General features: G+C 36.7%; 2 protein-coding genes across 2 annotated transcripts; one reads left to right on the plus strand and one right to left on the minus strand.

The window, feature by feature from the left end:
* Positions 1–259: 259 nt before the first annotated feature.
* LOC147849303 (glyoxysomal fatty acid beta-oxidation multifunctional protein MFP-a-like) lies at positions 260–8,833 on the minus strand. The gene is made up of 18 exons (XM_087337663.1): positions 8,676–8,833; positions 6,798–6,869; positions 6,634–6,696; positions 6,286–6,342; positions 5,358–5,425; positions 5,120–5,201; positions 4,866–4,921; positions 3,623–3,925; positions 3,456–3,542; positions 3,211–3,385; positions 2,281–2,402; positions 1,947–2,110; positions 1,619–1,873; positions 1,399–1,520; positions 1,102–1,223; positions 869–1,017; positions 625–763; positions 260–533 (listed from the first exon to the last, which is right to left on the minus strand). Exons 1-18 carry the CDS (start codon positions 8,758–8,760, stop codon positions 498–500), a joined length of 2,157 nt encoding a protein of 718 aa, XP_087193789.1. The 5' UTR covers positions 8,761–8,833; the 3' UTR covers positions 260–497.
* A 7,530-nt stretch (positions 8,834–16,363) lies between these two features.
* Positions 16,364–20,929, plus strand: LOC147849304 (uncharacterized). Its single transcript, XM_087337668.1, has 4 exons — positions 16,364–16,943; positions 17,603–17,690; positions 20,302–20,398; positions 20,523–20,929. The coding sequence occupies exons 1-4, from the start codon at positions 16,414–16,416 to the stop codon at positions 20,648–20,650; spliced, it is 843 nt and encodes a 280-aa protein (XP_087193794.1). The 5' UTR covers positions 16,364–16,413; the 3' UTR covers positions 20,651–20,929.
* The last annotated feature ends 1,427 nt before the right edge of the window (positions 20,930–22,356 follow it).

Below are 22,356 nucleotides of genomic sequence, written 5' to 3' on the forward strand. Positions count from 1 at the left end.
TTAATTTCTTTTATCACTGTTAGTGTTCTATTATGAATAAAACAAACTTCCACAAGGTAATCACATGCTACATATGGGTGTTTCGGCAGTATTTAGGCTATTCACTTGACTGTTCCAAAAACATTTGCTTCTATTAATTAATAGGAAGCCTTTATGTATATAACCGCTGATATTGAGGTGATCTTATGATCTTAAATTCTTTAACATGATATCCATTATCTTAATAAAGAATATTATATTTAGATAAAACATACCAGCATTGTTATATCAGATGAAACATAACAACCTATAATTTATGCTTTGTAATTTAAACCGTAACAAAATGCTACTACGCAACTCGTAAATTATTGTCATTGAGTACGGGATATTGCAATGAAGACGAACCAGTTGAAGCTGATTGTATATAAGATACCTTATTAGCGAAAGAATACAACCAGATACATAATAGTTGTTATATCCATTGTTTTTATTTATTAACAAGCCATATATCCTTCAATTTACAAGCGAGCGGTGACATCAAATGAATGTGCCTCCTACATGCCAAAACAGATAATAAAAAATTAGGAGACAATATAGCATGAAACCAGTATCATAAATTACATAAGCAGGAAAAACAATTTATACCAACGAGATTCCTTTGATAGCCCTTTCTTCTAAGAAAGAGCAAGGCTTATAGAAGGCACCATGCACCTCTGACCAACCCTTCAATTTGTTATACACATAAGCAGCCCCCATTTGATCTCCCCAGAAAACAACCCCTCCTCTATACAAAGTAAATACGTCAAACATCAATCAGCCAATTAATCTCTTTCTGTTCTTTATGTATTGTTTTATCTTCAAATCCCTAAACCTCAAACCCCAAACTTACCTGTACGAGGGGAAACCATACCCTAACACTGATGAAATATCTAAGTCTGATGCTTTATTTGCGATCTTCTCACCCAGAATTCGACATGATTCATTGACTACAGGGAAGAAGAGTCTTTCTACTAATTCATCATCACTCACCACAAGAGGCTGCACAGACAGAGCAATCAATCACAAGATGATTTTATTAGCATAAATTCTTTTGCATAAAAATCCTTAAAGAAGTTGTGGTACCTTTCCACCAGGCATTATATTTGCAATACGACGTGATTCTTCAAGGAACTTATTGAAGTTTGGATCCGGGATGCCTTTATGATTGGCATCATAAAGATAGAAACCCTTACCAGATTTCTTACCTGTTTCCCAATGATAAAAACATCAAGATAAAAAGATATAGAATCTCATTACCAGATTTCTATCTTTATGCTTGGCATCATAAAGATAGAAACCCTTACCATATTTCTTACCTGTTTCCCTATGGCAAAAACATCAAGATGAAAAGATATAGACTCTCTTTAAAAACAGCTGTACCTGCACGATTATCTTCCATTAGAAGCCTTATTAGCTGTGACTGGTAGGTCCTTTCAGGATAGGCCTTTGTGAATTCTGCCGCCACTGAAATATGTACTTCATAACCTGATAAATCTATAAGTCTGCAGAATGAACACAAACAAATATCTTCATGAACAAAAATATCTGAGAGGCTCATGAAAAGGAGTCTTCATTTACAGTCATGTATCAATAAGCTTACCTGAAAGGTCCCATCGGCAGCCCAAAATCACTTACAGCCTTATCAATTCTATAAATATCCACTCCAAGGTCTGCAAGCATTTGTGCTGAATGTATATATGGAAACATCATTCGATTAACAGCAAATCCCGCACAATTACCAACTACCACAGGAACCTTTTGAATTACTTTTCCAAGATTTATAAGATCAACTATATTCTGTATTGCAGTCTTATCTGATCGAACAATCTCAAGAAGTGGCATCACATGTGCTGGGCTGAAAAAGACAATAAATGAGAAGAAAACAAGGATAGACTAATTTATATATTGCTCATGTTTAAAGACATTACCTGAAAAAATGAGCCCCTATTATTCTTTCTTGAGCGTGGGTTCTCTGTCCAACTAATCTCAAGTCCAGACTTGATGTATTGGTGGCAAGAATGCAATGGGGCGGGCAGTATTTTTCAAGATCGCTAAATATTTGCTGCTTTAAAGGAATGTTCTCACTTGCCGTCTGTAAATTTTTACCAGAACAATTTCTCAGTTTCTTACATCCATGTCTTCAACTATTAAAGTTTCTCATATCCATGTCTTCAACTAATACAGTTTCTCATGTCCATGTCTTCAACTATTAAAGTTTCTCATATTCACATCTTCAACCATGCTGGGAAGCAAACAATTTACCTCAATGACAGCATCAACATCCTTAAAGTCACGATAATCAAGAGTACCCTTGATAAGAGACATAGTTTTCTTGTACTTGTCTGCAGTCAAGATACCCTTCTTCAAATGACTCTCCAGATTTGCTGATACAGAAACATAGTTAAGAATTGTTAATCCAAAAAGCCTTTATTAATTAATGTAAGTGAATCCCTGTAACTAAAATATACTTGACTAATGCAAAAACAACACAATAATCTTCCCTACCAACATTCTATGCAATGACATTTGTTTTAGATAGTCTGCCTTGAAATGTGATGAAAACTGCTCCAACAGCTAGTTAAAATTCCAAAAACAAACAGAGTCAAAAGGGCACAACACCTTAATGCATTCTTGCCATACTTAATTATTCATAAATGCATCCATATTGGTAACGAACAACACCTTGTAATGGAAACGAAGATGTTCATGTCTAAGGTCGCACCATCCAGGCCTAGGTTGTACACACAGATTAACACATTTCAATGGCAGAATGCAATCCCCTACTAGAGAACAAGACCTAACAAATAACAGCGCCATGAACTACAACAAGTGTCAAGATATGATGTACAGATAATTGCATTATCAGATGCCATACAATCACCAGGAACATCACAAAGTTATGATCATATACCCTTGGCAGTTCCATATTTGGATTGGTGTGTGCACACACTTGTCTCACTAATAATCTTAGCAATATACCTTACCTTCAGATGCCATACAATCACCAGGAACATCAGAAAGTTATGATCATATACCCTTGGCAGTTCCATATTTGTATTGGTGTGTGCACACGCTTGTCTCACTGATAATCTTACCAATATGCCTTACCTTCATCAACGTGACCTTGTATATATAAACTATCTTATTCATTACAAAATAGCACAAATGATAACTGTGTATAACGTTTGCTACCTTTGATGCGGTTCATGCCTTGCTCAAGGAAAGTGCCATTCAGTTCCTTTAGCACAACTGAAATATTGCTCAGAACAAGTGCAGTTACGATTCCAGATCCCATTAATCCTCCACCAATAACTGCAACCTTCTTTAAGGTTCTTGGCCGTAGTCCTCTATCTGTTACGCCAGGTACCTACAATCGTACAATTCCCATTAGGTTTCAAGATAAAGTACTGCAGCAATATTAGTTGGTAGAATTGTACCTTACTACTCGCACGCCGAGCAAAGAATATGTGAACTAATGACTTCCCAGTTGAAGACATAACTGCTTCATTAAAGAATTGTTCCTCCTGTTAAAAACCATGTTAGTATTACGATGTAAATACCAGTCAGGGTAAGACGAATGGATGGTAGGCACAGAGTAATCCACCTTAAGACTTCCTGCATATCCTCCAGACACAACACCCACCTCGATTGCATCAAGACAAAAAAGAAGTGACGGAAGATTGGGGGATGTCTTGATTGCCTGGGCACGTGCAACCTTCAGTATCCTAAGTGCATCTCCGAGGGGTTCAAGCTTATCAAGCCTTTGCAGGCTGATGACACGTGGCTTACGGCTTTCTGCAATGTCTAATGCCCACTTTCGTGCTCTCATAAGAAGTTCCCCTTGTGGAACCACATCATCAACCAGTCCTAGGTGCTTTCCTTCCTCTGAGCTGATTGATTTTGAAAACTGCATGGACTCACCAAATGAAAGCATTGCTGCTTGTTATTGTGGCCCTCTAAATATATATTGGACAAAAAGAAACACAAACAAAAAAATGGCCTTCATCTAAATCATGGTATGATGAAACAGACAAGAAATAAAGCATGTGAAATCAATCTCAAAATTTATAAGTCTCAGCAAATCACCATGTGGGAGAGAGAAAGTCAACATCGCAGAATTGGATACAACGATAATCATATAGAAATGTTAAAATGAGAGAAACAATATTTATATTGAACAAAGATGATAGACTTTCAGCAATAGAAACCTAGGGAAATCACAGTAGTCCTCACCTCCCACCACAATCTTGTTCACCTTTACTATAATATCATTATTCATAGTAATGCACTGTTTCCATCTGTTCCATAAAAGAAAAAGTAACATTTCTAAATATTGTGGCGGGGATATTCAAGAGTTCTGAAATGCAAATAGCTCCAATCAGCTATTTCGTAAAGAGGAAATGACTTTTCTAAATGTTACGGTAGGGATATTCAATTTCTCTTTTGTTTCTAAACTTTCTACCATTCCTTTCTGCTTGCACACTATGATTGACAATAGCCTCTCTGATCCTCCTGTACTCCCATAAACTCTGAAGTACCACTAGCCCCAGTCAGCCCATTGTTTCCCCTTATAATCAAACCCTCCTCTTCAATTTAGCCTAACTTCAGCACCTATCTCCTGCCACCAACTTGACAATTGACCAAAACGAGCCACCTCTGTCCTTTCTTGTCCCTTCTTGCTCTGCCCACAGAGACATCCATGCTTAATGTGTTTTTACATGTACATAATGAATATGTTTTCATATCCTTCTCAAATTGTAACATGAAAAAGATTTGCATCTCAGTTATCTATTCCTTTTTAAGATTGTTTTAATCATGTTAGGTACAACAGGTAACTTAACATATACCAGCATCATTTCAATAGCTTTCGAGAGCCCAACAAGTCGAGGCAGCCGTTGCGTACCTGGAAATGTTATAACATTGTTACCAAGTATGTACATTCTCCTGAAACTGAGTACAACACCTTCAAAATTCCGGGAGACAATTATTAAATTAAATATAATGTCTTCCACCTTTAGCTCTTTGTCTAGCTAAGATGACAGTTCAATTCCAAATGGCTTTTGAGATCAACAAATCTCCCATAGTTATAAATCATACTTACCACCAAATCCAGGAATAATGCCAAGCTGTAATTCAGGTAAGCCAAGTTGTGCTTTTGGGGCGGCAATTCTAGCATTACAAGCCTGCATTAAGCATAGACAAATACAAAAAACCTAGCTTATGTGAGCACAGAAAATAAATAAGAGACTGTGGAGCTGATAATGGTATATGTGAAATGAATATATATGGCAAATTTATAAGCAACACGAAAACATCGAACATAAAACTAATTACAATACCATTGCAAGCTCAAGACCACCGCCCAAGGCAAGCCCCTCTATAGCGGCAACTGAAGGCTTCTTTGCAGCTACAAAACACAAAAATAAAAGATGTTCAATCACACATAAACAAATAAGTTTATTCTGCAAAGTATGGATCCCATTATTATTAGGCTTTAATTTCAAGCATACAACAAAATGCATTATTAGAAATTCATAGAGAACAACTGTAGTTTGAAACATTGCCAAAAATTTAATGTGCATACCCAAGCATACCTGAATAAATTGATTGCCACTAGAACCAAAGGATCATATAATGGCTTTTCTAGATTTTCATGAAGTTTCTAGATCATAAAAAAATAGAACTCGAACAACAAGATCCTTGGTTTTGCCAATGCCCCTATAATGTGCAAGACAGGCAAGCCTCTTAAGTTCTTGTTCTTGGTTTTTCACGCAACCATGCAATCAGCTCTGGCATTCAAGATTTTGCCATGTATTGAGTTTCTTTATTATCATGTCTATTGTCAAGATTAATTATGCAATCATTTCACAGAGAACATATCTTTCTTTCTTTCATAGAAAACATATTTAATTTCCAAGTTTTTTCATACATGAAGCAGATTCCGTGTTGGCCTGCAACAAGTTGAATCGCTTGCTTTTGTCAGAAGCTTACAAGCTTGGTGGTGTGACATTCTCTCCCTTTCTGATGGAACATGTTTGTTTTCCTACAATTTTCTATGTTTTAGGTGTTTTTATATGTACAGGGTTCAGGGCCACAAAATGTTAATTATAACACAGTAAGACATACACAAGGCACAGTAACTGCTTTTTCCTAGCAGTGCACAAAAGAAAGTAAATACAGTATGAAGTTGGACCTTATTCAACTGTTAAATCTTACTACACCAATCTAATTTCTCCGATATAGATATTTCCAACTCCTGATTTGTACCTTCAATTGTATTTATCATTATGTCGACAGAAACTCGTCCCAAAAGAGATACATTTCCTGCAATGTAACTAGAACATAGTTAAATGCCCATTCAAAGAGGGATGTATGAATCTTGACACACCTGTGGTGTACCTTGCTAATCATGCCACAATGAGTTAAACAAGAAATTAGCACTAAAAAAATATTAAATTGCATATGAATGAAGCATGAGAATTGTGAGAATGGAAAATGTAAGAATATATGCTTGTATGCACATACATTGCTTCATGCATACATCAGACAGCACATCCTCGTATGGTGATTTCATACTTGGCATTCACTCACAATAATTTATTCTATCCTTAATACCTATTTTCTGAATTTCTGACAATGTGGCAATATCAAATCCACCCGAAAATTTCCCTGATTCACCTGAAAATATTAGATGGAAAATGAAAATATTATCTCTGCCACCTCTCTAAAACTTACTATATGAAAGTACTATCTCTGCCTCATAATCATACAAAGCTTACCAGCTATAACAATAGCTTTAACATCATTGTTAGTACAAGCCTCTTCAAATTTTTCCTTGAATGCCTTGAGAACTGGAATAAGACATTGAGTGGACAAGTTGTAAGCATAAGCATAATAATAATAATTCAAATATGCGACATAAAGTCAAATCATATTATGAGAATAGGCAAAGTTAGAAAATAAGAATGGATGCATAAAAATAAATAGCAGTGTCCATAATGAAGATTTATACACCCTGGATTTTTGTTTAAAGGATGGGAAGTGTTTTATTCCTGTTTGAATTAATAACAAGCTTCCATAGAATGCATAGAACTACATATATAAACATGCAACAAAACCTGGTGTCGATGTACAGTTTTCAAAAGTATTTGAGCTTCACATAAATAGATTTTCTAGTGAACATTACATACCACAATATACTAAGAAATGAACTTCTAATGCCATGGAAATCTAATTCTCACATTGCTCAATCATACAATTGTACTGAGACTTGCATATATATAAGAAATTTCATATTTAATGGAATATGAAGGACTCACAATATTTCAATCGCTTGATCTTTGGAATGATGCAATGTTATATCTAATAAATTCTAGATTGGGTAAGATGTATAGCTTGGCCAAGATTTAGGCAGAGATGCAATATCGCATTCAGCATACTGATGGTAACCACAAACACAACAAAAAAGCTTCTCTAAAATGTAAATGAATCTTCATGATGCGTCTTCCATACTGGAAAAAGTCACTTGCCTCCGCTGCAATTTGCCCATCCACAAACATGATGGCTTGGTGTTATTGATCCCTGCCATCATAACTATACGTAGGGAGGCTCATCAAGTCCTAAAAGCCCAATTTCCCAATTACTATTCATTATGTCGTGTAACAAACAAAGTTGTGTTGTGGATCTTTGTCATCATAACTATACGTAGGGAGGCTCATCAAGTCCTAAAAACCCAATTTCCCAATTACTATTCATTATGTCATGTTGCAAACAAAGTTTTTCTGCATGTTACAGGAGTACTTGCAGCTCTTTTTGGACATCTGCTTACCATCACCCTTTGTGACTACTTCAGTCACTATGATATGGTATCGGCATATGTATATCAAATTCCCTATTTTGTGCCTTGGAAATTTTCGGACAATGTTTGCAAAGAACACCAAGATAAAGTTGACATGTTAGCCAATACAGAAACTTATTCATTCATAGGAGGTTAAATGTTTTCACAGTTTGTGTTAGCCCAAAGCCCAACTGATGTTTTGATCATACAATTTGAAATAACTCATGGCTCAACCTTGAGAATGCATATACTGACAAGCCTTGAAGACATTTTAATACTTATACATACATACACGCACTATCAAGCCTTGGAAAGGCTCAAATAAATAAATATGCAAGATTCTTTATATATATGTGCAAAATAAACACTTTCTTTATATATATGCTGGAAAAGAAAAGCATGACAAGAAATCCTAATCCTATATATAAAAGGATTTATGGTACAACTCAACCTTCAGACTATATATGCTACTATACCTAGAAGTAATTCGGATAATATCCTCTACTCAATTTCCTGAAGATCCAGATCTCCGTTGTCTTTTGGATACTATTAAAGGATTTACGGCCTAGCCTTGAGCATACACACGCATGTACACGCACATAGGCACACACGTATATATACAAATATATTTACGCATACATGAGTATAAAATCATAATATGAACAATCAGAATGCAACAGCAATTTATGTGTGTAAGAAAAAAGGGTTCCTTTCTGGAAAAGGAAAGCATGATAGAAAGCCTAAAGCATAGCTACACACGGAGAAGTTAAGAAACAGAAGAAACAAAAGACAAATTTATGAGAAGATAAGAATTACTTACGTGGAAACGCAAGAGCGTTGACAGGGGGATATGAGAAGGTGATGAGTCCAATGCCATCGCTACCGATCTCAAGCTTCACGAACATGATGACTGGTTACTTCTCAGGGAGAGCTAAGCTTCAATCTGACGTGATTCAAATTTTTTGTACTCGTGAGAATAGAAAGGGGGCGAGGAAGGAGGGAGAGAGTGTCTTTGTTCTATGGATGGATACATAATATGGATGGATGGATGGATGGATGGATATATGGACGGATGGATGATGAAGGGATGGATGGAGGATAGAATGGACGGAGGGAGGGAGGGATGGATTGGGACATAGCCTCTCGCCTCCTCCTTTGGTGTGTCCATAACTTACACTCGAGAGATTTCTCCTTATCCCTATCGAATGACAAATTGTAGTTATCCTCGCGACGGTCAATGGGTCCCCGGACTAGATACCTTTGACATAGATTGCTTAATATGAGAAGGAACTCCTTGACAAAATCAAACTCTTTACTTCCTTTGGTGTGTCAAGAAGACGACAAGAGACCCAATAATATAGTGGAGTGGATCCATACCAGAAAGAGCTTGCACACATTCATCGACCAACAATTTCTATGACGTGAGATGAGAACATTGCATCATGATGATCGCAAAGAGAGAGAGAGAGAGAGAGAGAGAGAGAGAGAGAGAGAGAGAGAGAGAGAGAATCTATGCACCCAATAATGTTAATCAACACATTGAATTATGGTCTTCAATGTATCCACTGTTATTAGTGGGCCATGTTGGTTTGTTAATGGGTGATTTTAATATGTGTGTTGATGCTTCACAATCTACTTCACGATTCCCATTGATGGATTCTCCTGAGCAAGCAGTTTGGGACAATTTGGCATCAGAGGTTTTGAAGTTGGATGTATGAAAATGGTTGCATCAAGATGAGGTTGTGTTTGCATTTCAGTCTATGCAATATAAGGAAACATGGAGTAGGTTAGATAGAATGTATGTTATGCAATGTGCATGACGAGCCCTTTTTGCCAGAGATGCTTAATATCTCAATTATGCAAGAGGTTGTGACATCGGATCATTTTCCCATATGTTTTGAGTTTAATAAACATGGGGTAGATATGTACAAAGCATTGCTTGATCAAGTTCCTTTGAGGTTTAATTCTTCTTTATTATTACATTCTTTATTTGATGCCTATATGCAACAAAATTTTGGCATGTTTTCAGAACAAGTTATTTCAGAAGGATGGTATGCATGGGATACAACACTACAAAACATCAATAATATTCATCGTATGTATGGTATGACTAATGTTAAAAGACGTAAGAAATTGATTGGTAAGTTTTCATATATTCTTACGCGATGCAATGTAGTATCAATGAATAATCCGCATGATGAAGAGCTTTTGGATGTTCAAGTTCAAGTACAAGACATTGTGAAGAATTTGTCTTGTCAAAGTTATCAACATACAAGACTACATCAATTAAAGGAGGGATTTATAGATAATCAATCGCAATTTCATCTATTTTTTCAAGGATTAAGACCACCATATGCTCGTTCAAATGTGGTACAAATTAAGATAGGGGATGACATTGTTGTAGACCCAATCAAGGTTATTGAGTTATGTATTACTCATTTTAAGAATTTGATTGGGCAAAAGTTGATTATTAATGAGGATGTGTTAAAAGCATGACGAGAGTTTTATAATGTAATTGGGAGTGTCGTGAATATAAATATTTGTCAAGAATTGGATGCTGATTTTAAAGAAGCTGAGGTGGAAAAGGTATTGTTACACCTTCCAAATGGTAAAAGCCCTAGTTGGGATGGTGTTATAAATGAAGTTTTTATGAAGTATGATTGCATGCTTAAGACTCCATTCACACAAATGTTTCAACAATGTTGGGATTCTGGTTTCATGCTTGAGAGCTGGAAGGTGGGCTTAATCAAATTGATACCAAAGGTACCATCTTCGGAGTCATTTCATCAATGGAGGCCTATTTCATTGATGGGAGGGTTGTACAAAGTGTTTGCAAAGATATTATCCAACTGACTTCAGAAGTTCTTGCCTCAACTTATTCATCCATCTCAATATGGTTTTATTACAGGTAGAAATATATTGCATAATGTTTTGAATGTTCAAATGGCTACCAATTATGCTCGACATACACATCAAGAAATGGTTATGGTGCAATTAGATTTGGAAAAAGCATATGATCGTGTTAATTGGTCTTTCCTCTCAGGTGTGATGTATAAGATGGGGTTTGGTCCTCGTATGTGTCGACTTATCTTTTTGCTAGGGCAAAATGCAACCTCACGTGTGATGCTTAATGGCGGTGTTACTCCGAAAGTGTTTCTTACTAGATCCGTGTGGCAAGGATGCCCACTACGCCCATTGTTATTTGCTATTGTTACACACCCTTTGTTAGTAATGTTGTCAAATCTTGCGGCTAGCGGTGGTATTGTGGGTTTGCATCTTCCTTCTGGTGGACAATCGGTGACACAAGCATTGGCTCATGATTCTTTTATGTTTTTACAAGCCTCAAAAGAAAATCTTGAAAGGAGTATGCAAGTTTGGGATCAATTTGCTTTGGCTTCAGGGTTGTATATAATTTGGAGGAAGTCTCACACTTATTTCTTGTACAGAGAGTGATTTGGAATGTTTGGGATGGCGAGGGTCAGTGATTACACGAGGATCAATTTATAGACATTTGGATTATCCATTGGGTGTTGATGTTACAAATGTTCAATTGATTGATTGGATTGGTAGTAAATTGAATGACAAATTTATGGATTGGAATTCTCAATTTATGGCCCTTTCATGTACGACTCAAAGTGGTGCAATGTATCTTGATACCCATGTTATTATATTTTTTGTATTTACTACCTTGGACTAAGAAGACATTACAAAACATGCTACAACCTATTCGGTTCATGTTGTGGTGGAAGGGAGAAATGATGGGAGTTACATGGATTTCATGGGACCATTTGGCTACTCCTAAAAGGTTAGGTGGTGCAACAATATTGGATTTGGAAAGGCATTTGATGGCTCGTAAATTTGCATTATTACGAAATATACGTCAACAAGATCAACCATGGATATCTATGATGCAATATTTTATTAAGCATGAAGGATTGATGCTCGATAAAACAAAGTTTCAAGCATCCTAGTGGTCATTACTCAATGGAAGTTTTCCTCTAAAGATTTGACATTCTGTATGTGGACAACATTTGGTAAGATCGTGGCAAGATGCATTATCTCTTTTTGAATGGGGACCATCAAGTGATCGAAAATATTGTAATTCATTACAAAATGAATTGTTTGTTTCTTCTCAAGTGTTGTTTTGGCATGGGAAAGAGAAGTTGAGATCTCAATTCAATCGTTTATTTCGATTGGGAATTGCACATTTGGAAGATGTGGTTGATAATGAATCTCAAAGGTTGTTGGAATGTGAAGATGCCAAGCGATGGTTATGTATTCCCCCAAATTATGGATTTATTTGGGAGAAATTACAAGATATTCCATTGTTGGAAGGATCTTTGCAATTGAAAATAGATTTTGCACCTTGGGTGGATTGGCGGTTACAAGATGGTACACACTTGTTATAGGTCACTACAAATATATTGTATCATCATGCGATGACATCATTATCTTGGCTATCTCCTAAAGCAACGAAGTTGTGGAATGTATGTAAGTCAGATGCAAGGTGGTGGAAAATATTACAACATGGTTGGCATTCCCATCTACCATTTCGTGCAAAGATATTCATATGGAGAGTCATGATTGGTGGGCTCCCATTAGGTTCGGCCTTAAAGAGGCGAGGACTATGGTCTAGCACTTGTTTCTTTTGCACTGTTCCATTGGAGGATAATACACATAAGTTCATTAAATGTCCTATAGCGTGTACCATTTGGAAGTACTCATCGGACATTTGGCAAGTTTTAACCCGATGTTGTTTGAGACCTCAACAATGGGTTTTTTCTCAATATGTTCAAAATGGTTCAAATGATGAGATGGAGATATTATTCCAATTTTTACGTTATTGGGGTCTACAACACAATTGGAATATGCGTAATGCTTTCATGTTTGATAATAGACATGGGGTGAAAGCCTATATAAAGAAGCTAAAAGGTATTCTCATGTGGAATTTTTGGATGTTAGAGCATGTGGGGATCATTTCCTCAAATGCATATTCAGGTTTTTTAACAACATTAAAGAACGTCCCTCTCCCTACATAGGTATATGATAGGTAGAGGAGACTAAGAAGCATTGTAATTAAGTGAATTTCATATACAATTAATATAATTGTGTGCTTTTACTGAGAGAGAGAGAGAGAGAGAGCATGATGCCCTAATGAACACTCGCACCCGCCCACGAGACCAATTTATGTATCCATCCCATCACGGTATATCTTCTTCCATGCAACAGATATTACCTCTTGTGCCTTCTCACTCACCTTTTTGAAGGTGCTCGTTGGACTCACTCCTCTACATTCCTCTCACTGTGTACAACAACAATGTACAAAATGAGGATGCCCATAAAATGACATTCCATACACATGTTTTAGCCATCACGAACTAATGGCCATGCAACTTAACCTCCGCATGGTCCAACCATGTTTATGAGAATGATTAATAATGTGCTTATGTCATGAACTTTATGGTCCTGTTTTTGGATGCGACGTCCGAATGTTAATCCAATGACATCTTCAAAACACCCACTACAATTATTCAACTTGTATCGGAGATTTATTTCATATATCCAATGTTTGAGCATGAAATTGTTTGGTGGTTTGTAAATCAAATGTACTAGAAGGATAAGAAAAGCTTATTAGTTGGAAAATTTCCATGAATTTGATGGTGTACAAAGATATAGACAAAGCATAAAGTAAGGTAATTGCACATACCCCTAATTGTGCGCCTACCAACCATGGTCTATAATTTACTTGCGTAATGAATGATTTTATGATGGCTATAGAGGAGTCATGTCATGGATTCTATGGATATGAAAATGTGGCTATTAGTAGAAAGACACCACCCCACTTTGTCGAAAGGTCACAAGAGTAATGTGCCGCACTAATTTCATCTTTATGTTGGCACTATTATGCTGGCGGAAGATTGTTTGAAATGGGCCATTACTTCATAAATTTATATAGCTTGTGTCACTACAGACATGGCTACAAGTGTCATGTCCTTCAAGAGCATTGATATAGTAGTAACATAGGACATCCAAGGTTTATGTAAGATGTATGTGTATGTGTGCATCAATTTTATATGCTAGGACATACATGTAATTGGAGTGGCCTTTGTTGTACAAAGAAGTTTGTGTACATTGTATTCAAATACCCAATGCCTTAGGCAATTTATTTGTTGATTTCCTCTGAATTATGCGGGTGGATGTATCAATCCCAAGTTCGTGATGCAAAGGGGTAAAGTATTTCAACGGAATTTATTGTTGGCTTGATGGGATGCAAGGTGGCGTGGCATGTGCTCGCATCACCCAAGTCGAGAGGAGGATTGGGTATAATGATCCCCTCTCACAGTCCAAAGCATTACTCGCCAAATTTGTGGTACGAGGATTCCAACTAGGGGATGAATGCTAGAAAATGCTATTGCGAACATGTTTTGCTTACTTTACACCACGGAAAGGGGCTAATTGGGCCCCTCAAATGGGATGGATTCTAAACATGGATCTCAAACCAAGTTTCTCATGCCAATTGGAGGATAGATTCAATGCATCCATGTGGAAGGTGTGGTGTGACATAAGACGAGGACTCAAGTGTGATCAACCTAACTCTAAACCTGCCTAGCTCAGTCAACACATCTTGTGGAACCCATGTATCATAGGTGAATCTAATCAACTAGTTGGATCAAGTAAGGGGTTATCATTGAGAAGCATTGCAGAAGGTTCACAAAAAAGTATAGAATGTTGGAGATGGTTTATGTCATTGCCACTACAAGATCAAGCCAACATACTCCATGGAATCATGGATGGATGGACTAGTATGAGATCTGAAATTATGAATGCTCTATTGCTTGGGGAAGTTGCTAATCAAGCGACGAAAACAGAGACGTGGATAGGCGACGAAGAGGAGGGCATCTTGATCCCACGAGGTAGGGAAACATCGGACAAGATCCAAGGCCATGAAATGCGAGACAATGAGGTACCAACATTGAACATGGCAATTCGAGTACTCACATATGTAGACCTTGGTCTGATCAAAGTACAACAAAAATGACACATACGTCTTCATGAAAATACATGGCTATGTAAGGTCTGTTCGAACCCTTTGCAATGGGCGTGGCGCAATCTTTATGCGGGTATAGGAAGCAACTCCATCCATTTCTTTCAATCCACAACTAGATTGAGATGCCACATTCCAACTGCTCAAACCGCTCGAGAGTTGCTACAAAGATTTGGCAAATATATCATGTTCCCCATGGATGAGTTTTGGCAGAATATATAGAAACAACACCACAATATGCGAATTACCACATTCTAATGGCTAGTAATACATAGGTCACTTCTGGTTGGAGTGTGGCCGCGTGGAATCCTTAACTCTCCTAATTGTGTAGCATGCCCAAATATAATAGAGTCAATCTGACATGCTTTGTGGGACTGCCCAAAGACCCATCAACTATGGCAGGGGGGGTTGGCTGCTTATTGCAATTATGCCAAGTGCAAGGCACAATCGAATGGGGAAATGTATGTTGGTGATCACCGTAGGCCCCAATTGACAAGTACAAACATCGGGACGAGGGGGTGCCACTAGTGATAAAGGCACAAGGGATTTTGTTTTCCACCATCGATAATATCCACTCAACTTCTATTAATGCCAAAGCTCAAGTTGTGCTAGAATTGGTCAGCCCAATAGCTCTTTGGATTCTTTGGAAACAACAATGTAGACGGGTCTTTTCCAATCAAACCGTGCATCAAGAAGTGTTATTGTAGGAGATATGGAGTGAAGTTGTAGCCACTCTAAAGAGCCAATATGATGGCCTCAAGGGCGGATTTGATGGAGTCGAAGACAATGATTAACCTTCATCCAACAATGGTCGTCCTATCCCTTTCTCGAGTCAACGTGCCTCGATATAAGATGGAACTGTCGTGCCCCTACTGGGATTTGTATATAACATTGTCATATGTAAAAGTTTTATAACTAATGGAAGGAGTTTTTTTTGGAATAAAAAAAGGCAGACATGGCTAATGGTTGGGCAGGTAGGCATGGACAAGCTTGCTAAGACAAGCAAGTTCAATAATCACCACGGAACGAGTTCTATTATACAGTTTGGACGTGTCATGACACATATGGTTTGTCGATCGATTGTGCATGTAATACAATAATGCTGTGTCGATCGATTGTGAACGTACTGCTATAATGTTTCATCGATCGATTGATCGATCGTGAATGTACTACGGTAATGGACTGGCCACAAGGATCGTGTCAAATCATGTGGTCCTAGTTAGAGCATTTGCTGGGTAGGGTTCCCAAAAGAGTGGTTAACGTGGCCATAAGTTGAGATGGGGGGACATTCTGGTGGACATATTTGGATATGAATGGGATCATGATGGATGGCATTCAGAGTTTCTTCTTCTTCTTCTTCTTTTCCCTCTCCCAAGTGTTTTGGGTTTTGGTTTTGTCATCACAAATTAGTATATCTGTTTTCTTTGTTTAAAAACACTACATTTCATTCCTTTCTCTCTGTTTCTGTTTCTCCTGCTGTGTTCACAAAGCGGAGCAGGACGGAAAGAAGATCATGGTCATCAAGCGTATTGCAGCAGCAGTAGAACGAGATGATGAGGATGACGAGGAAGATGATGATGACGAAGAGGAGGAAGATGACGATGAAGATCTGATAGTAGAAAGAGAAAGAGATGGAGAAGGTGAAGAAGAAAGACAAGGAGAAGGAGAAAGAGAAGGAGAAGGAGAAGGGGAAGGAGAAGTGAGTAGAGGAAAGATTTCTCACGCAGGTGATGAAGACATCGATGAAGAAGATGATCACATGGGAGAAGAACATCACAATCATAATCACCAAGAGAAAGGAGGACAGGCCAGACACGAAGAAAAAGAAGTAAATTACGAAGAAGAGGGAGAAGAAGAAGAAGAGGCTGACAAGACTAAGGAAGAACTGCTGAAGAAGAGAAAATTCATTGGTAGCGATGAAGAAGAAGAGAAAATCATTCCTGCCAGAAGATCCGAAAAGATGAAAGAAGAAGAAGATGACGATGAAGAGAGTTTGGAGATTGAGTTTGGAAAGACTCAGACCATCGATACTGAGAAAATGCAGTAAGTATATATGTCACTCACGGTATTCTTTTTTCATTGAAAATCCTTTCCATATATATCGCCGTTTTATCTGATTTTAGAGTGTAAGGCATGTTCTATTTTGATATTTGTTTGCTTTCTCTCTCTAAAATCTGTTTGGAACCATTCAGGTTGCCCTAAGTATATGCCTTTTTCCCTAAACCTTTTCTATCAACGAATACTTTCTATTTCAGATCTTCAATGGTGTTCTTGAACATGAATTGGTTTTAACATATTTAAATTTTCGCGAAAAAATACTTTGTAGTATTACCCGTTTAAGAAGGGCATATAGTTTGGAATATCTTGGGTACGTTTGAGTTTAAATTGATTTTAATAGATATACATTTTCATGAAAGTGGGTTTTATGTTGAGAAACATGTAATTTGTTTACTGGTTCAGATAAGTATCGAGTGCATAGTTTTTCGAAGATCTACAGTACTTTTGAATATTAATCAGTTTATGCATACATACATACATATATAGTTTTTCACAAAAATCAAGTTTTATGAAATGAAACACGAAATTATTTCTTTGTTGAGATAATGACGAGCATTTTAAAGTAACAAAAATTTCATATTTTGAGCGGGTAAACGTACACCATACCTTTGAGCTCGAGACCACCGTTTCATTGTGTTTTCCAGAAGGATCTTGTCTCAGTTCACAGCTGAACAAATGAGTCGCTATGAGTGCTATCGAAGATCGGGATTCCAAAAGGCGAATATGAGACGGGTACATTTTTCTGTGGTGAAATGCAATGTTTGTAAAAAGCGTTGTGTGTCTGATTAATTACTTTATATGATGTTTAAATATTATATACAATTGTATTTTTGTAAAATCGAAAATGTCTGTTTTAAGCATTCAGTTCGATTTTCATTATATTATAATTAATTTTAATGTTTTTATAGAGTCAAGCAGATGCAAAAGCATTTTGATAGGATAGGTTTGGAAGTTCTTATGAACTTTTCAAGGCTCATTTACAATACCCTTATGAGAATTTCTGGATATCCTTGTAACAATTTTAATGTTTGTAAGCAATCTAACAGATAGAAGAGCCATAAAGAAGGGTTTCTTGTCTGAGGTAGTTAGGTTTTTTAATGATCATTAGAACCACTTCGTTTAACGGAATTAATTCTGTTACTCGTACTAAAAAAGTCCTTGTATTTTCATGAGTACAACACAAGAAAACAAGTAGATCCATCATTGGGAGGTTTTATGATTAAATTAAGCATCGAACTATACATTATTCCCAAAATTTCAATAATAAAAACAACTAGGCAAATTATTGTTTCGTGGATTGGAACAATTTATTGTTGGAGACAGCAGGTTCCTCTTGGAGCCTCTCTCTATGATTACTCAACTGTCTCTATATGCAAGGTTAACATGCTTTTATTTTGACATATATATCAACTTCGTACTCTATGCTCTAGTATTGTGATGCCAAGACCTTTTGGTTTTCGCTCAAAGGTCTTATGCATTACTGTATCCTCATAAATATCAGCAATCAATGAAGCATCAAGATAAGAAAGCTTACACATGAGATTATGATATTTTCTTTATGTAAAGACACTGCTCTACGCCACTATCTCTGTAGCCTCGCGAGTTTCTAGACTTAACCTTGAGTTTACATGTCAATTTCTCTTTAACTTGAACTATGCACCCCTTGCTTTCCTTCATGTAAATGTCTTCATATAAAGCATCATACAAGAAGTTGACTTGACATCCAGATTCCATATGTACAAGCCACAGATCCTCATAACTGACCAAGCTTTACAGTTTTCCTTAAAGTAGTCTTCTAAACCCTAGATGAGAATATATCATTAACGTCTAGTTCCTTCTCTTACATAAAAGCCTGTCATAACCAATTATATATTCTACTTTGGATAATTGTATCACACCTGGAGTTCAGGACCTTTGCATTAGGTCTAAACAGCGTACTCATACCCTCAAAGGTTTGTTTCTAATTTGGATCGTGACAATTTAAGAATAGTGGTGAGAAACCTTCCTACAAAGAAGGTAGCAAGAAAAGGAGAATAAAAATACATTCAAAAGATGGATTGCCTAAAGAAAATACCACTTGATCCATGGAACTTATGAAGCCCAATCCAAAATTCGAATGTTGTATTCATATTCCTGGTTAGTTGCCAAATATTTCATGCCTAGTTGTCTATCACTGGCAACTCTAAGAACACCTAAACAGTGACACATATCCTCTCCAATTTCAGTTCATGTACATAAATTTCAGGCCAGAATTGCACGAAACCCTTCAGCTATGTCCATTAGTTTCTGCTTCTTCATGTGAACATTGTTGCAAATTGTTAACCATTTTTTGTGAATTAAGAAGTAATAGGCTCCAATAACTTGCAAACAATGTGATGTTTGATTATCCCAAGAATTTAAGACAGTAAACAAGGAGATGTACAACAAATAGGTTCTAGTTGTAGAATATGACCTAAAAAGCAAAGTCGTTTTAATACTAAACAAGTAATCTAGAATAATATTGAAATGTTTAAATAACTAAAGGCTGTGTATATCATTTGTGAATTCAGAATCGTATCTAGGGTAAAATTATCTTAACATTCCTGCAAACTAGAACAATATTGAAACGTTTAAACAACTGAAGGCTGTGCATATAATATGAGAATTCATAATCGTATCTGGGGCAGAGTTATCGTAACATTCTTTCTGTATAATTTTTTTTGTATTTCCAAAGGAATTGTCGTTGGATGTGGATGGTTTATATTCTTACAAGCCTTTATATGTTTTTTCATGTTACCAGTGGAAGTACCTTCGTGTTCACATGATTATCTTATTAGAAACATTTGTGTTATTTGTCTGTGTTTCTATTTGGACGAGGCTTTGAATATGAGTCGTTAGTGTACCAATCTTTGTGTGTTATTTGATTGTTTAAAGGAGACGCCTTTGATTATGGATGGTTATCTTACCGATCTTTATGTTTTATTTGGTCTGATGGAAATCCCTTTCAATGTAGATGGTTATCCAATAAATCTGCCCGTGTTATTTGTGTTGTATTCTGATGGTTATGCCTTTGGATATAGGTGGTTAGATTAGCAAGCGGGTTGTTTGATTGTGTTTTTCTGATGGGGTGTGCATCTGGATGTAAATGATTATATTAACAACCTTTATGAGCCACATGTTTTGTATTGATGAAAATGCGTTGGATGTAGATATCCTACTAGCCTATCAATACAGATGGCAGTCTTAGCACCATCCTTTTGTGTTATTTGCTTGTGATGCAAGTGCATGAATGTAGATATGGTTTTATCTAGGCTATCATAGTGTTATTTGTTTGTATTTCTGATGGAACCAATTTTGAATGTAGCTTCTGCAAAGTGTCGCAGGCTGTGCCATCTCGATGCCAATGACTATAGTGATGTCAGGAATTGCAAAAATGTTTGTTGGAGAGCTTGTTGAGATGGGTAAAAACTAAAATGTCAATTATACACAATGTCCTTTTTCAATTGGTCTTATCTTTTCATACTTTCTCTAAGTTATGTATTCAAAACTGATGAAAAATTTCAATTTTCATTGGTTTTGTTGCAGGAAGAGTAGTAATGACTGAAAGGAAAGAGACAGGTCCCACAAGGCCATGCCATATTCGTGAAGCTTATCGTCGATTAAAGCTAAAAGGAAAAGTTCCTCTCCGTTCACGGCCTCGACTTTTTCATTAAAAGAAAAATAAATGCATTAAAATTTTCAAGCTCTATGCCAGGGGTTTCAAGCTGTATAGCCATATTATATATATCGGTCTATCTTGTGTCTGTGTTTTTGGTGTCTACCATGTATCCTTTGACGTGGTCTTTAGCAACATGTTCAGGTCACTTCCAAAAGCCTACACAATATTGCATTACATTGATATTTTGATCTGTATACCAATCAATTGTAAAACCTCAGTTTTACTTGTATTAGACACATTGAACACAAGTCAAATGTATTGTTATGTTCACACAGTCATTGCCAATACTTCTCTAAGTCACAGTCAGAAGATGAAATGCAAGTTATTATGTAATCGTGTAAAGAAAAAAATAGTATTTCATCTAAGCCTGGTCAATTAATTTGTCTATGCTCGATGTTAGGAATTATACTTAGCCATCTAGAATCTGATTATGTTGGTACAATCCTTGTTCCAGCTGGGGTTTGTACTCAAGTTTGATTTTACCTGTATTGGGGTACTAGTATGTCTCTTGAGGACACTGCACATAAAAACTCGGCCACTGAAAATGCAACCATTTAACTGGATCAAATTAAATGCATGAAGGAGATAGTGAACTAAAACCACTAAATTGTGATGGTGCTTTAGGAATCTTAACATTTCACAGCTTTGTGATTCTATTTTAGGAATCTTAGTTATTGATGTTGACCAAAGGTCTTAGATAAGATATAGTAGGTTGCATGCATTTTAACTCACTATATGGGCACTACTACACTTGGAACCTTGTGTATATTTGGGGATTTTGGTTTTGGTGGAATTGCAAAAATGCGAGAAGTAAATTGGCTGAAACTGAAGTTGAGGATGTTGGCTGTTGATACAGGTAGACTAAATTTATTCACTATCACCTAGCACAACAAAACGCATCTAAGGCATTAACAAATGACAATGATGAGCATAAGTTAAGAAAATAAATGTACAAGATAACCTCAATCTTTTATATGATACATTAAAAAAGAGAGCTCCTACTCCATTCATTGTTGCATGTATTTACATGATTATAATTCAACTTCTCCTGCGGTTTCTGAAGCATGTCTCAGCTCTTCTTCTTCTAATAATATTAACATCCATTTGTCTCTCTGCAGTATCTAGATAAGACTGTGTGTGCCTTTCCCTTCCTATAAGCATATGCGTAACCACATCATCTGCTAAGTTCATACACTGGTAGACTAGGTAAAGACTCATATTTCACCACATTATTAGCTTCGCTCATAATGGATCAATGTTACTTGCGTGTACTTGGATAAGTGTGATGGTGGAATAAATCAATGCATCAATTTGGAGGTCTATTAACCCTGCTTGTCTGTGTGAAGCTTGCAAAATTCACTTTGATTTGAAATGTTTAACCTGCTGACTTGATTGTCAGTGTCGTCTATTTTCATAAACTTGTTGGGAGACTAAGCTGTAGTCCGTCAACATACTATCATTCTGTAGTTAGAAGCATCAATACTTATTTCATGTTGTGCATCTTAAGCGGCTATAAGTTTTCATCACACCCATTTCCCGCAACAAAGTGATAGAAACATGAAGAACGTGTCAAATTCATTGCTGTCTTATTGGGATTGTTGCGATCAGAGCCCATCACTGGGCAACAGAAATATGAAAGATATGGGTTATTGTCTGCATATGAATCTTGATAATGCACAGGATAAAGAATTATAGAGTAAT

The sequence above is a fragment of the Azolla caroliniana genome, unplaced genomic scaffold (assembly GCF_043228905.1).
Source record: "Azolla caroliniana isolate FFs.n. ecotype wild unplaced genomic scaffold, voAzoCaro1.0.p SCAF_84, whole genome shotgun sequence".
NCBI classification, from domain to species: domain Eukaryota; kingdom Viridiplantae; phylum Streptophyta; class Polypodiopsida; order Salviniales; family Salviniaceae; genus Azolla; species Azolla caroliniana.